This window comes from Desmodus rotundus, chromosome 1 (assembly GCF_022682495.2).
Source record: "Desmodus rotundus isolate HL8 chromosome 1, HLdesRot8A.1, whole genome shotgun sequence".
Taxonomy (NCBI): domain Eukaryota; kingdom Metazoa; phylum Chordata; class Mammalia; order Chiroptera; family Phyllostomidae; genus Desmodus; species Desmodus rotundus.
Genome location: NC_071387.1, coordinates 111,140,290 through 111,165,163, shown reverse-complemented (window position 1 = coordinate 111,165,163; position 24,874 = coordinate 111,140,290). Strand labels below are relative to the sequence as shown.

At 45.6% G+C, this 24,874-nt stretch overlaps 1 protein-coding gene across 2 annotated transcripts in view; it reads right to left on the bottom strand.

Annotated features, from left to right (window-relative positions):
* LOC112314797 (BOS complex subunit NOMO1) overlaps nucleotides 1–24,874 on the bottom strand; it is a 50,751-nt gene that overhangs the window by 2,017 nt on the left and 23,860 nt on the right. For both annotated transcript variants that reach the window (XM_024571327.3, XM_071222265.1), the window contains 17 exons: nucleotides 24,494–24,635; nucleotides 23,342–23,473; nucleotides 22,175–22,311; nucleotides 20,532–20,619; nucleotides 18,248–18,311; nucleotides 17,151–17,246; nucleotides 15,195–15,413; nucleotides 15,012–15,094; nucleotides 13,967–14,126; nucleotides 13,713–13,839; nucleotides 10,264–10,377; nucleotides 9,240–9,367; nucleotides 8,199–8,340; nucleotides 5,605–5,688; nucleotides 4,312–4,422; nucleotides 1,966–2,067; nucleotides 371–490 (listed from right to left, as the gene is read on the bottom strand). In XM_024571327.3, the coding sequence (XP_024427095.2) occupies nucleotides 371–490; nucleotides 1,966–2,067; nucleotides 4,312–4,422; nucleotides 5,605–5,688; nucleotides 8,199–8,340; nucleotides 9,240–9,367; nucleotides 10,264–10,377; nucleotides 13,713–13,839; nucleotides 13,967–14,126; nucleotides 15,012–15,094; nucleotides 15,195–15,413; nucleotides 17,151–17,246; nucleotides 18,248–18,311; nucleotides 20,532–20,619; nucleotides 22,175–22,311; nucleotides 23,342–23,473; nucleotides 24,494–24,635 (2,049 nt within the window). The remainder of the gene's footprint in view (nucleotides 1–370; nucleotides 491–1,965; nucleotides 2,068–4,311; nucleotides 4,423–5,604; nucleotides 5,689–8,198; nucleotides 8,341–9,239; nucleotides 9,368–10,263; nucleotides 10,378–13,712; nucleotides 13,840–13,966; nucleotides 14,127–15,011; nucleotides 15,095–15,194; nucleotides 15,414–17,150; nucleotides 17,247–18,247; nucleotides 18,312–20,531; nucleotides 20,620–22,174; nucleotides 22,312–23,341; nucleotides 23,474–24,493; nucleotides 24,636–24,874) is intronic.

The following is a 24,874-nucleotide window of genomic DNA, read 5'->3' as shown; positions in this document are numbered from 1 at the left end:
GCTCTGGAAGTTTGGGCAGGTCAGGTATCATGAGCCTCCTGTAGGACCACAATGCCACCAATCGTCATGGAGTGGTGTAGTGGTGACCTTCTTCCCAAAAGTCACACCTGAGCACTGACCTAAACAACTCCAATGCCCTCGTGGCTAGGTTCCTTCTCAAAGAGGACTCCGGCATCAGCGCTTGGAAAAGTACAAATGCATCTGGGGAGATCCAGAGTATATCGATAAAATCCAGGATGCTAAAGGGGCCCAATGCGAGGGCCCTTTAAACAGCAGTCCTGTCTCTACCCAATACCTAGAGCTGAGGTTGGGTGAATTTTCCTTCTCTCACTAGCCCCGGGGGTTTTACAAAACTCCCCCTCCTCCTTACCGTGGGATTAAAAATCAGGGTGATATGCTTATGGTAGCCCACTGCAGTGAAAGAAACTTGAGGCAAGACGTAGTCATACTGGGATCTGGGGAGCGTGGAGTCCAGAAGCACAACGTAATTCTGTGCACAAATAAAAGTTATTGTTTTATAAAGGGCAGTTTGAGCAGAGCAAACGAAAGCTAAAACCTAACGTATGGCCGCAATATAAAGGATGTTACATTTTCAGCGAAATCCCTGAGTTTATACATCCAAAACCAAAGTGGCCACCTTCAGAGCAGGAACCTCGGGAGGCTATCCCATCAGGGACAGCCACATGTCTCCGGGTTCTCTGAGGTTGTGCCTTCTCAGAAAGCTTACAGGCCGGGGCACTTTCTATGAGCATATTCAACCACAACAACTGTGGACCTCTGAGGATGTGGCTTCATGAAACACAAGAATTTCTCGCGAGCCAATCCCAGTGACGGAGGGACACGATCAAACGGAGGAAGACGGTGTGCAATCCAAACTGAGGTCCACTCTTCGGGGACCGCACTTGCGTGGCTCATTAGCTGGCACGTTTTAAGAACATAGCGTCTCTGGAAAGGTACCAGGGATGCGTGCAGCCCTGCGTGCTGGGCCCCGTGTGCCAGGTCAATGCCTGCTCTGTTCTCAAACACTGACAAGATCGGGATGGTTACCCCCCGTTTTATGGATGGGGAGAGCAAGCCCTGGAGACCTTAAGGGTGACCTGCCCAGGGTGAGCTCCAGCTGTTTCCACAGTGCTGTGCTGCCTATAGTACCTAATTCAGAGGGCATCTGGAGAAAGGAAGAGGAACCCCAAAACTCCATTTCAGCTGATTTCATTACTTTACAGCCTTTTCATGCTGAGAAAGGCCTTAGTGCATCATCCCTGTGGCAGGCGGTAGGAAGCCAGGAGAGGAAAGGGCACACACACGGCTCACTAGTGACCCCCTCAGGCCAAGTCCCCCAGAAAGGAACCAAATTCTTTGCAAAGGTTGCTCCCACGGTGCTACCCACAGCAGTTTTCTCTGCCCAATTAGAATTGATAATAAACATTCTGTGATGGGTCAATGATGTCCAACTTTAGCACTTGGGTTAAATCAATTATAGTATTTCCTGTGCTATGAACTACTGTACAACCATGTCATAAATGATTTATGATGGGAAGAGATTTGTGACATAGTCTTCACTGAAAAGCACAGATTACAAAATGATGTACATGAGTCCCAGCTTTGAGTTATTAAAATAAATATGTCAGTATATTTAAATACATATGTGCACACACATTGAAAAAAGACCAAAAGGATACTTATCAACATATCACTAGTGGTTATTTCTGGATGAGCGAGTTATGCCTGATTTCCCCCAAAACTCTCCTGCTGTGAACGTGGGTTATTTTTGTAAACAGGAAAACACTAATTAAGAAACATAATCAGTGTAGGGCCCAATCTCCTTTGATTCAGAGAGGAGAACATCAACCATTTCTGAAGAGTGGTTGGTATTTAGAGAGAAAGTGAGAGAACTGTGCTTCCCTAAACTAAAAAGTGGACTTATTAAAACAAAGACAGGAACGAGAATGGCGCTGCGGCCCTTACCTGGCCGTCTCTGAGCAGCGGCGGGAAGTGGAAGAAGAGGGACTGGCCAAGAGAAACCGTCTGAATTGGGTTGTCGAGGTTTTCACTTTTGTAAAGCTTTACCTAGAAAGCAGAAACAAAGCAAGATGGACTTTTGAATTGAAACACAATAAGCCTTTCGTTTCAGACTCCTCAGGAGAGCTTATCTCTTGGGGAGAAAGGATCTTCGGAACAACATCTGAAAGAGAAACCATCCTCCCCCGTCAGGCCACATGTAATACACTCCTCGATCACCCGAGACTCCCGTTACATGACATGCAGAGAAATGCAAGGCTGAAGCAGATTCTGACGACTTACGTGAACACTCAAAAGGGTCGATGGTAATATTAAAGAGAACAGCGTCTAACCTGTCTATAACACACCAGGCACACAACAGGCGCCGTATGTGTATTATCACCAACCCCGACTCCTAAGCCTGCATCATTACGATCGCTGAGGAGACTCAGGGAGCCTGCGTCACTTAAGGTCCCACAATTTACACATGGTGGAGTCCGGGATTCAACCCACATCACTGATGTCCTGCCACCCTGGCACGGCCTCCCCGTGTGCTGTAATATTAAACCTGAAACACATTCCCATCGTGCATTCGGTTCTCTGGGCTGCTCCCAGCAATGCAGTACTTCGTTTCTGGCCTTTCTCTCCAGTCCAGGTTTGCTGCCTGTTACACCATATGGGATGGGCTATGAGAAGAGGGAGGCACAGTCCCGGCCGATGCTAAAGGCTGTGGGGGCCCCTCCTTGCACCTGCCCAGGAGAATGCCAGAGCCCCCCCTCCCCAGAGGCCACACTGACGCTTTTCTAAATAACACACAAGACAAGAGGAGTTTTCTTAAAACAAAAGTCACAGGAAATACTGGAGACCTATAGGTCACACCTAAGACCAAATATACGTTCTTCTGATTTGTCCAGTGTTTTAAGTAAATTTGAATTCATTTTTACATTCAAAAATCAGGTGATTTCAAATAACTCTAATTTCCATCTTCTTGGAAAATTGAAAAGTGATGTCAACCCTGGGTCAGAATTCCCAGTGCAGAAATAATCAAAGGGAGCAGAGGAGAAGCGCCGTCATCTCCCATCTGCTCCCCTCGCCTCCCTGGGACGGGGCACGGGTTCTCCCACCGGACCCTCCCCCTCCCTGGCGACATGCCTGCAACCCCGGTCCTGCAAGGCAGTTAAGAGGTGAGTTAAAACCTAAATACACATTCTCACCCAAGTCTAATACTTCACCGTACATCGAATTACAAGTGCCTCTGAAAATAACACTCCCAAAGAAATTCGTTAACATCTTTCAAGGGATCACAGGGCACAGTATAAACATTTCTTCATTAATTACAGACATGACATTTTGTTAGAGCTCAGAGACCGTAAGAGGTCATTGAGACTAACACTCTGGCTTCACAGAGGAGAAAACCAAGGTCCATGGGAATGAAGTGAGTGCCAAAGGTGGCCAGGTAAGTAACCACCCGCGACAGGAGACAGCCCAAACATCTGAGTTCCAGTCCGCTGCCCACCACCAACACCCTGGACAGAATTTAAAGTTACAAAACACTCTGCCTTAAAACTGTATTTCTTTCAGACTGTAGATCAGTAATTTTCAACATTTTTCATCTCATGGCACACATAAATTAATTATTAAAATTCTGCAGCACACCAAAAAATAATTTTTGCCAATCTGAAAAATAAGGTATTATTTTGAGCAATTTATAATAATAATAATAACCTATCCTTTTTGCTCCAAAGTTAACTTTTTAAAAAATCAGGTGCCTATACTTGTATATAAGTATTTCTGGTACCAAGAATTAACCAATCAGATGCAACCTTATAATACAACGTGACCAATAAGATGCAACTCTATATATATTAATGGTTCAAAACAGGGCATTCACACGATGGCTACTGTCGTGTTGCCTGTTTTCATTTTTTATTTGACAGTCTCGGGGAGAAGAGGTGAGTACCCCTGACTAAATAGTCAGGTACGGCATGTTTTACAAATTTTTGTGGCACAATGGTTGAAAAGCACTGCTCTAGATGGTAGTGATGATTCATCAGGCTTCTTTTGCAATACTCCCAACGATACATACTGCTAGCAAAACAGTGATTTGAAAGCAGAACACGTTTCTCTCCAGCAATCAGCAATCATTCTCCCAGAGACATGCTGGGATCGAAGTTTCTTAAATCTCAACCCGGCGCTCAGCATCTCTACCTTTAGTATGCTAAAGCAAGCGCCAGGGAGGCCCAGGCATCCTGTTCCTGCTCATCTCAAAGCTGAAGATAACATGGTATTTTGACCTTAAAAAGCTGGCCTTACCCATAAAGTAGAAAGGTACTCGGAGGAAGTGATCACATTTCCACTTAAATCAAATTGATTAATCTGCCGGAAAACTATGATGTTTATATCATCGATGTCGTTATTGCCCACCTAGAAAGAAGGGATGCTGGTGTTAAGGAAGCTGAAAAAAGAACTTCTACTCTTAACTGTGTGATGTCCCAGGGGCTATTTCATAACACACTTTATTCCCTACATTAAGGGAGCAAGTTTGTTTACCAAGAAGTAGCCAAAATCCGAGGTCACAGTCTGACAACAAGCAGATGGGCTACACCTGGCCCACAGACACATTCTGTTTGACAAATGCAGTGTTTGTTTTCTAAGTGTTAATTACTTGCCAACATTTTTCAAAACTTCATATACCAAAAAATCCTCATTTTCCGGTTTCTTTTGAAAAAAGAGAAAGATGTTCTTGCCTGGCAGCGATCAGCAAGAGCTGAGCCACAGCTGCCCCCTGTGGGTGGGCGTGTGCGCTCCCATCTGTCACCTGTTCATGTCCGCCAGGCTGCAGTCCCTGTGACTGCTTGTGATCCTGGACTAAGTCACCACAGCAAGGAAATACGCAACTGGAAGGTGCAATCATTTAAAATGCCAGATGCCATAAAAACATCAAAAAAATCCACTTTCTAGGCTAAAAAGTCCTACGTGGCCCGCCACCCCCCTCTCTAGCCCCCCACAAACATCATGCCTAAAGCCCCCTACTAAAGATACCAAGGGGCAGTCCCTCTTGTCCCACCCAAGCCCTCTAGTCTAGCAAATGAGAGTTATTTTGTGGGAGAAAAGCTCCACGTCAAGCGATTCCCAGCCACTTCCCGTGGTCCGGAGGGTTGCCTCTTCAGGGGTCAATTAGCTAAGTCGTTATCTGGAATATCAAAAAGACTGCCCACCAAATGGAAAAAACAGGGCCATTGGAATGTAAGGAAACTGGGTGGCCCCGCTACCAATTAAGCCCATGTTCTCTTTATTACACTCTCTGGACTGGAAAAGCTACTTGTGCCTTAAGATCCTTAACTTGCAGAATAATGATCAGAGCTCGCGGGGGAAGTGGGGAAACAACAGTTCGAATTTCTTCTCTGGATGCCTGACAGCCACACTGTTCATTAAAAACCCCACAAGATGCTGCTTCGGAAGATGACACTATTCTAAGAGGGCCCTTAATTAGGATTTGAAGTCCCCCCACAACAGATGAAAGGCAGACAGCCACAGGAGCACTAAAGGATTTTTGATCAGGGAAGCAATCATACCACGATGCCACTGAAGAACTTCATGCCTTACCGTAATTACCCGGTGGTGGGGGAGGGCCCGTTCAATGTGATCGTTGCCTTCTGCCTTGAGCTGCACGTGGTACACACATCCTGGCTGCAAACAAACCCAGGCGTCACTTCTCTAGAACGAGGCTTGTCACATGCAACCTCAGCTGAGCCCGCTCTGACTGCGGGTCCTCTCCAGGACAGAGCTTCTCTGCCTCACCCATGTCATTTCCCAGTTTGTGGCCTGTCAACCTTCTAAAGAGTTCCTTTGAAACACACCCTGATGAAGAAACATTTATCTGACGTTCTGCAATTTCTCAGTCCCCATTCAGTTTCCTCTACCCAAGGAAAAGTTTCTTATTTCAAAATTGCGAACACAATGTGCTTCGTCTGACAAAGTTCTTTTTCCCTGCTGTCCCCCCTCCACTCTATTGTCTATCTGCACCGAGTGGTGTCTGGAATGATACTCCCAAATGCTTACCACGAATATTATTTCTGGGTAACGCGATTTTGGGTTTATCCTTTTTAAGAATTTCTTCTTTATACTTTTTATTCTATTGCTCAAATTTATAGACATATCTCATGTTTACCAAAAAGTCACCATTCTAAGACAACTTTTTTGACACTGAACACATGACGCATATACCAGGTCTGTTCAGAAAACGTCTAGCCGTTGTTAATATAACGACAACGGTTTGTGTGACATCAACACAACCTGGCAGCCAAGGACAGTGGACTGGAATGTGCATGTGTGAACAATGACAACTTCGCTGTAGTAGTCAGTGGCGGTCACAATTCAGTGAGCATGTGTACTGTGTGGCTGTTGCATTCAAAATGACAGAGCGGGTAGAGCAATGAATCTGCACCAAATTTTGTGTTAAGCTTGAACATTCCTCTGCGGAAACTATTCTAATGGTTCAGGAGGCCACAGCTATGGGCAGCTGGTGATTGGCAGCTTCATCACGACAACGTGCCCGCTCAAGCATCATGTCTCCTGCAGAGTTTTTTGGCAAAACATCAAATCCCCCAGAGGACTCAGCCCCACTACGGTCCATATTTGGTGCCAAAAACTAAAATCACCTTTGAAAGATGAGATTTTAGACCATTAATGAGAGTCAGGAAAATATGATGGGCAGCTGATGGTGACTGGGGGAACTGTGTGAGGTACCAAGGTACCTCCTTTGAAGGGGACTGAGGCGTCATGTCCTATGTACAATGTCTCTTGTATCTTGTATCTTCTTCAATAAATGTCTCTATTTTTCCTATTACATGGCTGGATACCTTCTGTACAGACCTCATATATTTACTCAGATAATTTTTTGGCAAGCAGCAGTATTTTGTTCTAAGAAAGCCAGCACATGATGATAATTTTCCAATAGATGGAAGTAAACTGCCGTGATGAAATGAAGTGTTTTGTTTCTTTACACTGCTGTACGGGTTAGTGGCAACTGATAAAGAGAGATATGAGTTCAAAGGAGAATTTCTAGGAAGGCTGCAAATCAGATAAATTCAGCTTGAAAGCAAGGCTTTAATAGTATAAATGAACCCTTTGTAAACTTCTGAATTACTTTTTTCCTTACACATTTATTTGGAAAAAAAAAAAAAGATCAGTATCTTTCCCCTGGCTCCTGACCTGACTTCCAGGTCCCCCGATATCTGACAGCGGGGTGCCCTGAACATTGGACACGAGTACTCTCGTCTTTGGGAAAGAACAGCATCGCCCCAACGCGCCTACGTGAACTAGCGGACTGAGGAGCATCTCAGCTCATGTGATTTGGGCAAACATCCTCCTGTTGCCTAGAAATGTATGACTATTTCTGGGGTTGCCTGAGAATACAGTTTGTCAATCTGAAAGGCTGTGACCCAACCCCAAATCCAAGCGACCCAGTCCATTGGCTGCCGTCAACCCCCACTCTCTGTGACTTCTACAGTACACATTCGCCATCTGTTGAATGACCATATGAATAGATGCACAGATAAAAATTGAGAAAAAAACACTATAAATCCAAAACCAAATTTTGCCATTTAGCAGCCAAAAGGACAAATAAGGTGGTGGTCTAGTCCACACAAATAATTTTTTTTTAATTAGTTGTGAGCATCTAAAGATCAGGAGATTGCACATGGAAATCTGAATTTCTGACTACTCTTAAAAATTCAAAAATGCAGCTACCCTCAGACTGTCCTCCCACATGGCCATGAAGAGCTAGGGCTGAGCGGGAGCTTCTCTAGACCTTGACACGGGCCACGCCCTCTCCAGGCCCCCACAGTCCTCTCCACTCCCTCTGTCCACCCAGCCTCCTTCCACTGTTCCCACCTCTCATTTGGCCCCAAAGGCCTTTGGTTGGAGAGCCCCAGCCTAAGCTGTAACCACCCAGTGCCAGGCAAAAGTTACACCAAATCAATGGGTTTCCAACTCTACTTTGCCACAAAACCCCAACCCAATATGTCAGCTAGGTGAAAGGTAAGATGTGTCAGCTATGAGAAAATTGAGAGGGTTCCAGAATTTGACCTACCTCCTCAGCCCTCTGGCCTAGCCCACTCCTAGCAGTCTGGTGGGGGAGGGGGGCACCACAAGACAGTATGAAAAAATCCCCTAATAAATCATGTTCAAAGTCTCACCAGCAAGCCACGTAATCGGAACTTTCCCTCTTCATCTGTCACAGTGTCCTCTCCATAAATACTACAGTCGTTCTGTCCCACCGCTTCCACGGCAACACCCTGCTCTGGTTCCCCATTTAAAGAAGAAACCATGCCGTAGCAACTAGAGCAACAAGAGAAGAAATGGAACATGATATTCTTGTGATTCTCTGAAGCACACAAGGATTTCAGGTGAAGTGTCCTGCATTAACCAACAAATTACTGTGCAAAACAGCTCAGCGGAGAACTGCGCACCAAGGACCCAGCCAATGCAGACTGGCTGTATCACTTGCCAGTCCAGCCAGGATATCACCAGTATCTCTTCTCACACATTTTAAGGGACGCTCCAGAAAACTGTAATTTCAAAAGGCTAATTTTTATTCCATTTCACTTTGTTTTTGTTAAGCTTTATTTTACATAATGAAGCATTCAATAACATTAAATCATTTCCTCTTTTATTCCATTAATGAAAATGGTCCATTTTTCTAAACCCCCTCTTTCTGACTAAGCAATGTTCACTCAAGTGCTTCTGTAAATGTGTACAAACATATGTGTGTGTTTATACACAAATACACACACGGACACACACACTGGTGTTGGCACAAACCATCTCTGGAAGTATTTAAAACACTGGAAAGCTTGGGTAGCTGACAGGCAAGGACGGGAGGAAATTTTACACTGCGTACCCTTTTTAACGTCTTGAAGTTCTACTCAAGTGAACGCATGTCTTCCTTTTGAAAATTTAATTCAAGTTTCCAACTTTTTAAAAAAGTTAAGAATTTTAAGCAACTATATAGGCTCTCTCAGACCTGTTTTAAAATAGGAACTTTGTGACTGAATCACTAGTTTGCGATATCAGAAGGAAAGGGCAGCAGCCAAAAATCTCTGAACCTCGTATCTCCTCTCACTGGGCTCCCAATAAAATCCCTGGGAAGGCTGGAGTGAGCGTCGAGATGGCAGAAGCTCGAGGGCGATTCCACAGCCCAGGCCTAGACGAGAGGGAAGCGGGCATGGGCTGCTTACCTGTAGGCCGTTCGGTACCCGGTGATGGTGATCTTTAAGTTCTGCCCTTCCTGCACCTCGATCATTTGGGAGGATGGCTCAAACCGGAATTCCTTCATCATGGGCTTGAAGTAATACTGCCCAGGGCTCTGCGAGAGACAACCACAAACTGAACCTCTGCAACCCCATCTAGGTCAGGCTTCAAATGGGGCGAGTAAAGTCACGATGGACTAGAATTATGCCATGAGAGCTCTAGCACTTCCTGGACCAACAGAAATGACACCACTGACTCTACCATAAAAAGTTACAGTAACAACAGTTATAATTCTACAGCAGCAGCTGTCATTATCATATGCCTTCAGTAACTGTGTAAGGAGGCAATCATTTGAATTTTAGGGATGAAGAAACTGAGGATCAGAGAGTTCAAGTAACCTGCCTGACGTAACACAGCAAGTAAGTGGCAGAGGGAAGATTTGAACCCTGGTGTGCATCACCACACAGCGTGCAACCTCTCAGATATACCTCATTGCCTGCTTGTGACATCCCTGTAATAGTCACTTTATTCCCAGGACCGACAAGATGGCCAATTAACACACACTTCCTGAGTCCCCGTCAGCCAAGGGCTCAGACTACATCTGGAATGAAAAACTGGTGCTTTCTTCACACCACGCCGAATGTGCTTTGCAGGAGAAACACAAGCTAAATGCTGAACAAGGATCAGCGTTCCAAACAACAGGATCCTGTGGTAAAACAAAGGGCCTCCTGAGACAGGAGCTGCTGTGGCCAGGGTCATTAATTACATTGTCTTCGAGACAAGTGGGTGACCAGAAAACAAGAAGTGTGTGCAGAAGGGAACATGAATCAGCCGCATTAAGTTCTAGTAAGAGCAATACTCTAATTACATTTGGTCCCTGGAGAAATCTCACACACTCCACGCCGGTGTTCTGTTCTCACGTTGTCAAGCAATGTGTAAGTCACACACACCGTGTCCCTGCTCCCTCATCACTGGGCACAGAGGCGGGTGCTAAGTTGCAGGACATCTTACCAGGTTTGAGAAAGTCAAAATGCCATTGTCCTGAGTCAAGAGGTTGGAACGAAACACGCCCCCACTGAGGGATAAGAGGACCCCAGGAAGGGGCTGGTCATCTTCAGCTTTTATCTGGGGATGAGAAAGGAACACCAAAGCAAGGTGAACTCGTGTTAACCACGAAGACATATTTCACTTGTCAAGAGGTAATTTTTATGGGTTGTTTTTTCTTTATTGTTATTTGTTGAGGGAACAAAAGGTCTGTTTTTCATCTCTAAGGGTAACTGGTGTTAACAGTTTGGTGTGCAGTCTTCCAGAACTGTTTGCTGCCCACACAAAGCTTATGAACATTATGGCTACTGTTGACAGACGGGCAGGTTTACTGGGGGGCCATGGGGGGTAGGAGAGGAGACAAAAATGGTACGCAGTACACATGCTTTCCCTCAACCGTGTGTCCTGACGTTCCTCGTCTATCAGCCCACAGAGATCGGCCTCACTGCTTAGCAGCTGCATATCGTTCTGATGCAGAGGCTCGTCAGCCATCTTTGTGGTGGAAAAGGAGAGACAATCTAAAGGTCCCCGGACATGTGTATCTTTGTGCACTTAGTTTTTTCTCTCTTCCTGAATAATCCTTTCCTAGGAATGGAATGGTTGGGTATGTGCATTTTAAACTCGGAAAGTTACCACCAAATTGCACTCCAAAGTGGCTGTAACCATTCATAGCTCCAGAAGTCATCCACGCATGGGAAAACACACTCTCCGAAACACGGATATTGTCTTCATCATTGCAAACCTAACTCAAAACCCAGTGTTTCAAAGGTAACTTCCTTTGCATTTCTTCAGTCACTACCAAAACTGAGCATTTCTTCTAGGTTTATTAGGCATCTGTGTTAGTTCTGTGAATCGCTTCTTTACATCCTTTGTTCATCATCTCTCTACTGGGTTTTTCTTACCAATTTTAGAAGTTCCTTATAAACTGGGGATCTTATTTATGGTGTAAATATTCCTTCCCAGTTTGACTACCTTACAACTTAGTTTCAAATGTATCCTGCAATCTAGGATATTCATTTTTTATGTGAGGCAATCTGCCATCCTTTCCCTTTGTCTTCCATGTTGAAAATATTCACACCCAGGCTCTCCAGGCTCCCTCTGAGCATATCATGGCATGCTTCTTCCCAAAAAGGACAGAGGGAAGAGAAAAAGACAGTGAACACCAGGAGAGGAACATGGTGTGTCCTTCGGCACAGAACGGTTAAGAAAAGCTTCAATTTTCGAGAACCAAGATGGCGGCGTAGGTAGACACACTGCGCCTCCTCGCACAACCAGAACTGACAGAGAATCGAACAGCAAGGGGGACCGACACCAAGGAAATAGAAAATAAACACATCCAGACTGGTAGGAGGGGCGGAGACAGGCACCGGGGTGGAGAGGATTCGCGTGGCTGTGGCGGGACTGAGACTGGCGGAGTGTGGGACAAATGGCGCAGGCAGTCCGAGCACTAGCAGACCCTGCGGCCCCACATTTGCGCAGATAAACCCAGAGGGCCGGACTCAGAGTGGCGGAGAGTGGGGCAGGCAGAGTGGCGGGGCACCACATTCGCCCACAGATAAACCTGACGAATGGTGGGCAGCAAAGCAGACCGTACAACCCAGGGCTCCAGCTCGGGGAAATAAAGCCTCAAACCTCTGATTGAAAGCGCCCCTGGGGGTTGGGGCGGCAGCAGGAGAGACTCCCAGCCTCACAGGAGAGGTTGTTGGAGACACCTACAGGGGCCTAGAGTGTGCACAGGCCCACTTACTCGGGAACCAGCACCAGAGTGGCCCAGTTTGATTGTGGGTAGCGGAGTGAAAGATTGAAATCCGGAGGAGAGTGAGGCTGGCACCATTGCTCCCACTTGGGCCCCTCCCACACATACAGCCTCAGGGCGCAGCGACCAGCATTACCCCGCCCTGGTGAACACCTAAGGCTCCGCCCCTTAAAGTAACAGACGCGCCAAGACAGACAAACAAAAAAAAAATGGCCCAAATGACAGAACACTTCAAAGCTCCAGAAAAAATACAACTAAGCGACGAAGAGATAGCCAACCTATCGGATGCACAGTTCAAAGCACTGGTTATCAATATGCTCACAGACTTGGTTGAATCTGTTCGAAAAACAGATGAAAAAATGAAGCCTATGCTAAGAGAAACAAAGGAAAATGTACAGGGAACCAATAGTGATGAGAAGGAAACTGGGACTCAAATCAATGGTATGGACCAGAAGGAAGAAACAAACATCCAACCAGGAAAGAATGAAGAAACAAGAACTTGGAAAAATGAGGAGAGGCTTAGGAACCTCCAGGACCCCTTGAAACGTTCCAACATCCGAATTACAGGGATGCCAGAAGGAGAAGAGGAAGAACAAAAAATTGAAAACTTATTTGAACAAATAATGGAGAACTTCCCCGATCTCGCAAAGGAAATAGACTTCTGGGAAGTCCAGGAAGCTCAGAGAGTCCCAAAGAAGCTGGACCCAAGGAGGAACACAACAAGGCACATCATAATTACATTACCCAAGATTAAACGCAAGGACCTACATCCAAGATTACTGTATCCAGCAAAGCTATCATTTAGAATGGAAGGGAAGATAAAGTGCTTTTCAGATAAGGTCAAGTTAAAGAAGCTCATCATCACCAAGCCCTTATTATATGAAATGTTAAAGGGAGTTACCTAAGAAAAAGAAGATCAAAAATAGGAACAGTAAAAATGACAGCAAACTCACAGTTATTAATGGACACACATAAAACAAAAACGAGAGCAAACTAGGCAAACAACTAGAACATGAGGGTTGTCAATAAGGGAATGGGAGGGGGGGAGGGGGGTAAAGGTACAGAGAATAAGTAGCATAGATGATAGGTGGAAAATAGACAGGGGGAGGGTAAAAATAGTGTAGGAAATGTAGAAGCCAAAGAACTTATAAGTATGACCCATGGACATGAACTATGGGGGGGGGAATGTGGGAGGGAGGGGGGTGGGCAGAATGGAGTGGAGTGGGGGGGGGGAAATGGGACAACTGTAATAGCATAATCAATAAATATATTAAAAAAAAAAAGAAAAGAAAAGCTTCAAGCACTTTGCAAAAGCTAACAAGCTAAATGCAACAGATCTCCAAATTATGCTAAGTGAAAAAAGCCAGACAAAGAAGACATCCTGTATGATTCCATTTATAAAACTCTGAAAAATGCAAACTAACCTACAGTGATGGGAAGCAGACCAGATCTGCTGGGGGAATGGATTAGTACCCAAGGGTACAAGGAAACTTTGGGGTCGGGGGTGACATTTACTACTTTGATTGTGGTGGTGTTTTCAAGGGTGTGCCCATATGTTGAAACTATGTTGATAATACATCTAATTATACACTTTATGTGCAGTGTACTGTATGTCAACTATATCTTAGTACAACTGCTTTTTAAAAGCACACAGTGTTACCTCAAAGCTAACACCTGCCAAGGCATAAGCCTTAAAGTCTCCTATGGTTCCGTCCACCGCAGTCAAAACGTAGCCCTCCTTCTGTGAGGACACCGTGTACTCCAGGTCACTGTGCAGGGGCCCAACGCTGAGTAAAAGAGAGCAAATGCAGAGTCGGCTTTGCATCAAATTCCTGGAGGAGGCATCACCTAACCGCAAGGAAATCTGGGCTCCCCAACTGGTCCCAAGCAAGTGTTTCTTAATCACGGACTTACCTATAGGCACCTTTGTCATCAGTAAAGACTGTGATCAGGGGTGAACTTGCTCCCTTTTCACTGATGACAATCTCGACTCCTTCCAACTCTGGGTGGATCTGGCCTTCTAGGAATAAGCCTGCTTTCCCATGGATTTCGATCAGCTTCCCCGGGCAGCTTTCTAAAAAGGGAAGAAGGGAACAGAAGAACATGACCTAGCTGCAGAGAGAGAGGACCTTCCGGTTGGGGGCTTCCCAATAAAGAAGGGCCTAAAACTGAGATATTTAGAGCTAACCTCCAAATGAGGTTGTTTAACGTTCCAGAAACTTCAATGACTACAAGTGTCCCAAGCCTCTCTTCATCCGGGAAAGGCCTCATTTAACTGTCAATGACATTAGCAGGTAAACCTAACAAAGGCTAAGTTTTTACTACTCCTCTCTCTTGGTTCTCACAAGGCCATAAACGGGGAGAGAGGTCTTTAGGGCAGGTAAGAGGCCATGCTGCTCGACCTCAGAGGTCCCAACACAAACGGCCCCCCAAACAGGCTGCCCACTGGAAAGCCGGGCTCTTCAACGCATCTACTTCCAAACATGAACCACACAAATGCCCAGGATTTAATGAGCCCTTAATGCTAAAAAAAAAAAAAAAAAAAAAAAAAAAAACAATCATGGGCCAAAAGGCAAATGCCCCTTAAGCAAGCACTTCTAATTATCCAGCCCTAAAAATAACCCTCCCAACACCCCTACCAAAAAATACAAACATCGTGAACAATTCAGACACAGGACGACTAATGCTCACATTTCAGCAACTGATGGCTTTGCTTTCCACCGACCTCTGGTTGTCAACCTGGCAATGTCAAGAAAAGCCAAGTCCTTTTCCAAAAAGATCACCCCTTCCTAATAGTAAAAGTTGCTTTTATGCATTTCATTCATTCATGCATCAAATAGTAACATCTATGTGCCTTACAAAGACACCTTCACTGGAACAACGACAAAGAATAAATGTTTAAATGCGGGCAGAGAAACATCTCCAAAGTGTGTCACTGGCTCGATGAGTGGGCATCTACCTCCACTGACGGTGGCTTCCATGGAGGGGGGATAAAAGAGCAGCTCTTTAGATGAGGGTGTGACAGTGATTTTCTCTCCAGACCTGAAATAATAAAAATACTTCAATTTGGCTGGTCCTGTCCCTCCATTAGGAAGAATATCAGAAAGGAGGACACTGCAGAGAAAAGCCCAAGAGAACGTACCGAGCCCAGTAAGAGAAGTCATAGGAGAAGGGGCCTTGTAACTCATCCACCATCTCTTGAACAGGGGGCTTGGTCCTTCCTTCCCCACCTTCTTCTTTGCCCTTCTTCTCCCGCTCCTGCCTGCGGCTCTCAATCTCGGCCAACTGCTGCTCCCTTCGCAGCTCCTGCACAGACTTCAGGGGGCCTAAGACCAAGGCGGGTTCACTGTCAATGGAAGACCTGGAGGAAAGGAAGGAGCAGCCCAGAGGACGTGGTCACTTGTCCCTGTCGTTGGTGAAAATCTGACACCTGCAAGTGGTCACCCACAAGCAACAAAACCAAACACCTGACAATACCACTACATGGCACAGTCATCTCCTGAGCTGAATAAACTAACAGTTTCAAAAAATAAAGACAGAACTTCTGCAAGATGGTAGTAGTATCTGGTACATCTGGGCTGGGATGAAACACCACTGACTTTATGACTCGATGAAAACATGTCAGATTTCCCGAGGACATGGAGCTCCCCCTGTGCCACCATCCTCGGTCCTTCGTTCAACCCTTATTGAGAACATCCTCTGCCAGAGAACCAGGCACCGGGACACGGCCATAAACAGGACAGACAACAGTCCCTGACCCCGTGCAATACACGTTCTAGTGGGATGAGGCAGATGACGGAATGAAAAATGATGTCACGGGACAAGTACAATGAAAAAAATAAAGCAGCGTGGGAGGAGAGAGGCATGGTGGTACTATTTCTAGGGGATTAGCCAAGGCCTTTCTGATCAGGTAACCTTGAACCAAGACCTAAAAGAAAGGAGAAAGGAGCCAGGAGGCTCCCTGGGTGAGGAGTGTCTCAAGCAAGGGGAGGGCAAGTACACAGTCCGTGGAGTCTTGGAGGGGGAGCTCCCTTGGCATGCTCAAGGGACAGCAGGGAGACCAAGGCAGCCTCAGCAGAGGGGCCCAGGGAAAAGTCCATGGGCCGGGGGGTTCCCAGGGGAAGCAGACGTCAGACTAGGGCTTCACAGACCTTGGTGCAGACCTTGAATTTCATTCTGAGTGGAATGGAAAACCCCTGGGGTTTTAAACAGAGGAATGATATGACTTCTACTATTAAAGGATCACTCTGGTTTAACACTGTCCCCCACCAGCTTGCCTCTCCTGAATGGCCCCCATCCTCGACAAGGTAAAATTCAGACCACTTAACACACTTATAACTTTACAGTTCCATGTCTGATTCCTGAACTAGGTGCCTGCCCATGAGACCAGGGCAGGAGCTGCAGCCTATGCCCAGTCACACTGAAGACTCTCAGTCAATACCATCTGAAAGGACGGACTGGCGCAAAGGGGGCTGACAGAAAGAAGAAGACATCGCTGGGAAGGCAGCCCCAACCAGGGCAAGGCCAGCGACAGTTACTCAGATTTTCATTCTGTTTGACAGAGCTGGTCGTGTTGCCAAAACTCTTTCATTTCTCGAGAAAATCAGGGTCTCAGATGCACCACACCACACTGCAAAAATTCCTCTTAAAGGTGGCACTGACATAAAGCTGACCCTCAGTGAGGGACGGCCTTTCCCATCCTTTCTGTGTCATTTCCCAAGTCTTTGAGGAAAGGTCTAAGAAAAACAGGCAAGACTTCTGAATTCGCTAAAGCACTTGAAATACAATGACCAAACCAGAGATGTCTTTCCCCCCAGCAAAGACAAGAAGTATAAAGAGTTCAAACATAAATTTAAGACACTGGGAAGAGCTGTCAGGACGCTCTCCTTCACCCAAAGTTAATTCTTGAATCATACAAGGAAAGGAGCAAGGCTGCTGTAAATTTATGGCTGCGTCACGTAAGTACGAGAAAGAAGGCCGTCTGTATACACACCGAAAGATAAGAAGTCAAAAATAATTTTCAGAGAGTCTGGCAGAGGAGCCCCCAGGCCTCACCCGCACCCTCCCATACTCGGCCACCGTGGAGCCGCGGTCTTACTTGATAGTCACAGTGACATCCATCATTTTGTCAGTGGTGACAGTTCCAAGGACATGGTGGCGAATGGCTGTCAATGTCAAGATACTGGGTGAAGACCTATATAAATCAAAGAAGTGGAGAGAACACACTAGCAATCTCACCTAGAATTCTCAGAGGGCCACAGACAACACCCTTCATGGGCCACCTTCCTGACCCTAAAACATACTACAGGAAAGTGCTCTTCGTTCAGGCTGAAGTAACTCCTGAATTACCTGTATCAGGGTTTTAAAGAATAAACTAATTTTCCTCCCCAAATCTTTACTCCTCCAATTCCCAGGGAAACCCAGGCATTTGTAAAAGTAAAGAAATGATGGGCTTGAGCTTGAGAAATTTCCATCAGGGAGAGCTGGAGGAAGACTTAACACAAATTATATTTAATCCACTTCAAAAGCCCAGCCTTCCATCTCAGCTCACAGAATTCTTGGGAAAGAGATCCTACCTCCATTTTCTCAATAATTCACCCAAGTATTATGCTAAGTGAAATGCATCAGACAAAGGAAGACAAATACCATATGAGTTCACCTAATGTGGAATCTTAAAAACAAAATAAGCAAACAAACAAAGCAGAAACGGACTCATAAATACAGAGAACAAACTGGGGGTTGCCAGAGTGGGGCTGCGGGCCTGGGTGGAAAAGGGGACGGGATTAAGAAGTACGCATTGGCAGTTACAACAGTGATGCAAAGTACAGCACAGGGAAGATAGTCAATAATATTGTAATAACTACGCATGGTGCCAGGTGGGTACTAGACTTATTGGGAGAATCACTTCATCAATTATGTCTAATCACTATGCTGTTCACCTGAAACTAATATAATATTGAATGACAGCTCTAATTGAAAATGTTTTAAATTTAAAAATTAAAAAAAAGAAAGAAATAATTTACCCAAGTGTCTTCAAATCCTCATGTAGAAACTCTTTTTAAAGCCTAAACTTACTTCTGCCAGAAAAACTATTAAAAAACCCCTTTTGTTCTCAGAAATGACTAGGAAGAGAATGTACACGCATTCCCTACGGAAGACACACAAACACCACAGAGCAGTGAGCACCCAGCTTACGTGTCATAGGTATAGAACGCTTGCTCGAACCGGTGGCAGGAGCGTGGGGTCACCTTGTACACGCCTGCAGCCAGAAAAGCAAAAGTAATTTTCAGAGAAGGGCGTCTGTTACGCTGAGCAATCTCAACATTGGACATCTGGAGGCAGCCCCTCGGTTGAAGACCCACAACACACCACAGAGGTGCAACAATGAGATCGGAAATGCCTTTTTTGCTGCCGCTGATGGCGTCTTTCCCTTAACCCAAACCATTTAATGGCCTACTGTCAAGCTCAGGATTTTCATTTCTGTAATTTAACAACCCACAGCCATTTAATCCACACAGACCGAGCTGACAGATCATGTGCACGAGAAGGGACAGAAGTACATTTCTACTGCAACTTAGACTGAGAGTTTTCTACTTAACAGATTCTGCTAAAAATTCAAAAGATAGCCACAGCTTAAACTCCTTCATATAAAGTATTCCTTAAAGGGGGCATGGGGCAGGGAAAGGCCCAGAAAATTATGAAACCACCACAGAAAACACGTTCATGCAGGATAACAGTGAATTAGGGGCGTATGTGATCACTGCCAGTCAGTTTCAGGAAGGGGCGGAGTCTAACAATGTATTCTAACAAAGGATCACTAGCCCACATCTCTGTCATATGTCCTACCGAAACTGGCATTACTTCAAACCATCCCTGCTGGGAGTATCACACGGAGTAAGCCCCAGTGCAGTTCCTAGTAGACAAAATGATTACGTTTCTACATTGATTTTGTTTGTTCTTTCATTTGCCAGATATTAATGCACCAGCACCTACTACGAGTCAGGTATTGTGCTAGGTATTGATCCACAGCAGGAACAGGCACGGCCCCTGCTGTCACGGGGCTTACCATCTACAGAGAGAGGCGTCTGGCAGCCACAGCAGACCGATTATGCTAAGTGCGATAAAGGAAAGAACTGAGTGCTGTGAGCAACAGGGGGACATAAACGACAAGGGAGTGCCCTCCCACCCTCAGAAAGTACATGTGAACAAGAAGTGACAGCAGGGAGGCACAGCTGGGTGCAGAGTGGGGCACTGGGAGCAGGGAGAGCACTTGAGCAGAGAACACCTGAACCACAGTCTTCCTGGTTGTTTCTCCAACAGCTGTCATTCCTTCCTTGACATCAGACCTGGGTTATGTTTAGGGTGGCAACGTGTCCAGCCCTGGCAACAAATTCAACTGCCCCAGCCCCCCTTGAAGCTAGAAGTGGCCATGTGATGTGGTTCTGGCCAGTAAGACATGAAAGGAAGTTTACCGGAAGAGTGGGGCACAGAAAATGACTGCCTGTCCCACTCCTGGTCCTTCTGCCTTAAAAATAACAAGTTTTCTGAAGCAATGGCAATTATCTTGAAAACACAAGGAACTAATACAGGGAACAGTCTAAAAGAATCACAAAGACAGCAACCCTAACACCTACAAGCCACTGAACCCACGCCTGTAGCCACATGCTGCTAGACTTTGTTATTAAGCCAAATTAAGCCCCACTTCTTGATGGCACTGCTGTATGGATTCTGTTACTTGCAGCCAAAGGCATCCTAACCAAACACAGGGAAAGGAGCCAGACTAAATACCAGTATTACATGATTTCAATTATATGAAATGTCCAAAAAAAGACAAATCCATAAAAACAAAAAATTCATTACTGCCCAGAGAGGAAATTAACTGTAAACACAAATGAAGAATATTAGTGGTTGATGAAAATGTTCCATAGTGGATTATAGTGACGGTTGTACAACCTGGTAAATTTACTAAAAATTGTTGGATTGTACATTTTAAATGGGTGAATTTTCTGATCTGCAAACTGCATCTTAAAGTTGTTAAAAGAGAAAGAAGCCACCCAAGTATTTTAAGCAAGGGGAGAGATGATCCAATTTTTATTTTAAAAAGATGGCTCTTAAGGAGAAATGGTATAATATTTTTAAAAGTGGAAGGGTCTAATCACTATGTTCTACACCTGAAACTAATATAATAATAAATGTCAGTTGTAATTGAAAAATAAATTTAAAAAAATAAAAGTGAAAGGGCCCAGCAGCCTCCACCCAACTTGAACCCAGGACACTGGCCAGTCCCAGCTCCCATTCCTGGGGTAAGAACACTGCTCCCTCCAGAGGAGACGGAAAAACAATCGTACACTGACCACAGCCAGAACTGGTAACCTGATGCAAGTAGAACTGAGGTAGGAAAACGTAAATGTCTTTAAAACCATCTTCTGGTGCTTTTCTGTTTCCCTAACACGTAGCACATCCATCCTCCCAGACTCACCAGGCTTGGACAGGCAGAAGCGGTTGACTCCTTTGGAGAGGTTATAAATCCCCACATTCTCAGGCCCATTTCCATCCTGATAGAATTCCTAAGGGACCAAAGCCAATACAATGACTTACTGGGGGAGACAGAGACACAAGATGATTAATAATATTTCTGTTTCAGAACCAGTCATCTGTTTTGTCCATTAATCATTTGAACAGTTGGGTGCCACGGGAAAATTAAAAATCTTCAAAAACTTCCAACAAAAAGGTGCTCTTTTTCATTCAGTCAACTAATGTTTACTGAGCACCTGTTATATGACAGACCCAGAGCTAGGGGCTGGCAAGGCTCCTGTTCTCAGGAGGCTTACATTCTAATATAAGCAGACAGAAAGTCAATGTGGTCAGCAAAGAAACAAGTGGGTTTCCACTGGTAAGTAACAGAGCCATAAGGAAAATAAGCAGGAGCTCAGCACACAGAGCGACCCTGGCAGCGGCGTCTTTAGCTTGATGGTCTCAGGGCAGTCCTGCCCTGCGTAGGAAACACGGGCTGCGGCCTGGGCGATGAGGAACACCCACTACAAGCATTTTTGGAGAAGACAGAGCATTCCAAGAAGAGGGAAGAGCACGAGCAAAAGCACAGAGGAGGGAATGAGCGTATTGCAGAATGGAGAAGGCAGTGTGCTGGGGTGCAGGGAGCTAGGCGGATGCCGTAGGGGGTAAGGTGAGAGTTAGCAGTGGGCCTTGTTGGCTCTCAAAGAAATATGGATCTTATTCTAAGGGAAACAAATATACTGTAGGATTTAAGGAAAGGAAGGTTTCCTAAATGTCTATCACTTATTCTCAACTGGATTAGTTAACCCGTCTCCTGGAACAAAGCTGTTTGTTGAGCATTTGTAGTCAACCAGTTAGAGCAGTCAGCAGCCAAGGAAAACGCCACTTTCGATTCCTCCAGTGTCTAACATAAGCAGTCACTTAATTGACATTTGCCTGAGTTTCTCTACTGGTACCTGACAAAGACACGCATCCTTGCTTCAGTCAAAAAGTTATAAAAAATTCATATATGGACCTATATAGGTCTGCACAGGTGTTTGCTTTCCAGAAGTCCACCTGGTACACTACCTATCAGGCCATGGAGACCACATCACAAGAGAATAAGATCCCGTCTAGCAGCTCTGTCCTCTGAACCAAAATAAATACACGAGTCCTGGGGAAACTGACTCAGCTGCACCTGGTAATAAATAATGGAGTGTCTGCCAAGGAAATTTTAGATGTGTGAAAGCTTTACTTTATCCTCCCTACAACCCTGGGAAGTGGACACTATGACCCCACTGCTGGAGGAGAAAACTGAGGCTCAGAAACACTAAACGAACTTGCCCAAGGATACAAAACCACCTTGCTTCGTACCACTTCAATGGCTTCCCCAAATCACCAAAGTTAGAATTTAATGTGAAGCCAGGAAATCTCCCAAATAAAGGCATCTTCCACTGAAGGATTTTAAATGCTTCCTAATGATACTTTCTGTATCAGGTGGCTGAGTTGAGGGGCAGAAAAAGAAATCTGACTAGACTATGATTATAACCTTCTTGGCACGCTAGTCCTTCCTGCTCTCCAAAGGCAAGGGCCCTTCCAAACGAAAGGACCCTCAGAAGCCGTGCGTACCAGAGTGATGGCATGAGAAAGGGAGCATCGCAGCATATAGCCCGTCTGCCTAAACTCAACCGCCGACACGTCGTCTTCCAGAACCTCCACCTCCAGGCTCTTGTTCTTCCAGCACCAGTCTTCATGCATGATGCTTACTGCAAAAGCACACGACACAAAGAGACCCGTGGGCATGGGGCATGCCGCCCCTGACCATTGCCAGAGAAAACCATAATGAATGCACTCGTTTTTAAGAACACACGTGTATATATACATACATATTTTAAATATGTATACATTTGTATATTTAAACATCTAACTATACCTACATGCGTATATACAAACATATCAATAAATATTATACACAACGCAGTAACAATGCTTGGAAAAGGAACTATTGAAGAAAAATTGAAACCAACGGTCACTAAAATGACCAAGAAAGAACTCTGTTTTCGGCGTACAAGCGGCCACAGACGGCATGTAAACAAGCAGGCGCGGCTGTGTTCAAGGAAAACAATTTACGAACACAGCCTGCTGGCCCTCAGGCCGCGGTTTGCCAACATCTATATGTAATGAAAAATATATATAAACACACATATATAATGAAAATATAATTCCCCAGAAAAAGCAGTAGACTTTATAAACTATTCACTGCCAGCTACTCCAAGCTAAGCTTTGAAAAAGCAGAAATACAGGCAATGGGTAGTTTCCTGAGAGGGGCAGAGAAAAGAGAACCAGTGTTTGCCGGCGCCTACGGCTTACCAGGCACCGGACAAGGGCTTACCAACTGTATCTCATTTCGTGTTACATTCCGCAGAAAGCCCATTACTCCTCTTTTACAGATAAAACTGAGTCTCAGGGGCTGCCAAGGTCACACAGCTGCTCAGTGGCAGAACACACTGTATTACTTCACTCTTTTCCAGCATTTAGAAACAAAATGGCACGGATGAGGGCACCCTCCCACAGGAGAAGTGTGTGGGTTGCCCTGATAAGGTGGCAGTTGGTTCCCAGAGCCTCAGCTCCTGCATTATTGCCTGATGCTAAATACAGTACATTTAAGGTCAAGGGCCAAAGAAGAGTTAAACAAGTAAAGATATACAGTTGGGATGCAATTTGAGAGCTGGATTTCAGAACGTTTAGAAAGACAGGAAATGTGTGAGGCCATGAGAGGCTGTCTTAGGGTCTCACTTTTGTATTTTCCAGGGAGAACACTGTCAAAGGTGAACGTCATGGAGTTGACCTTGCCAGAGAGCTGGAGGCTCCGCTTCTCACCCTGGCGGCTCACAGACTGCAGGGTCACCAGCAGGTCACCGCAGGTGTCTACGGAGAAAAGACAGGAGGGCTCGATTCGACGGCCCTCAGGAACCACAGCACACGTTCGAACCCTCGACCTGGGTGTGCTACATGCTACCTACCGCTCACCTCCTGAGGGCAGTGCCAGGGCTCCTTTAAAGCTAAGGTGCAGCTACTTGATTCTACAAAGTGCCCCCCATGCAGGCCATCAGTACCAAGCAAGGAAGCCACCAGTGGTGAAAGGGGCTCTGCCATTTACTGAAGTGGGGAAAGTAACATTTATGGAGCACCAAGGGGGGCCAGAGAAAAAGAGAGAAAGGTGCTAAAACCTTACTTAATGCTCACTTTATACCAGGCATAGCACTGGGCCCCTTATCATAATAACAACATTAGTATTACTAATAATAGCAAAGACTTAAGTGGTTCTTGCTACGTTCGAGGTATTTCCACAGGCTCTGCGTATACTAACTCATTTGATACAACAAGCCCCTAAGGCAGTTACTATTATCATCTCCATACAGACGAGGGACTCAAAGCACAGAGAGGTTAAATAATTTGCCCCAGGTCCCACAGCAAAGGTTCAAGCCCATGTAGTCTGGTTCCAGAGTCTGTGTAGTCACTGTGCTATATTGAATCTTGACCACATTTGAGCTTCATTAGAACCCTCAGAAAGCAGCAGTGTTCCTATTTAACAGAAGAATCAGAGGCTGGGCAAGTAAATGCTTATATTCTCATACCTGGTAAGCAACAGAGCTGGGACTGAAACCTGGGCCTAAGTCCACCTTCCTTTCAGAATCAGAGGAGGGGGAAAAAGAGACCCCCATGTTTTTTCGGGAGCCAAGGCAGAACTACTCCAAGAGAAATCCTTCTGTGACCCTCTGTGGCCATTCTTCAGAAAGAACTGGATGCACTACGAACTCTCCAAAACCACTGCCCCCGGGCAGCTCTGCTTTACTGCTGCCTTGTGAGGGCAAGCCCACTGAAACCCCACCTCTACCCGCCTGATTTGTTTTAACTATCTGTCCTTGCTTTCAATGGACACCTTACCCAAACAAGAGACTTTCCCAGAAACTGATGCCAAAAACTGCACAAAGGCCACGTCCATCACAGGCCTGTCCTTCACAGTAAGAGGAAACGTCCGGGGTTTCAAGGTCAGCCCCGCTCTCATCTCTGCCTCGGGAACCACCACCTGTGGGAACACAGGGCAACATCAGCAGCGACATCGGGGCTGCTGCTCCCTGGCCTGCAGGGCGCCAGAGCACTGATCTGGGCCCAAGCGAAACAGACTTTGAAGGACAAAGGTTCATTTCTAGGCCAAGTTTTACAATCACCATAAATATGCGAGTAGCCTGTGTGAAGACAACACATTTCTAACCAGATGTAAGAACTCATCCTCAGCAGCGCCACGGTGAGCACAAGCCTATCGGG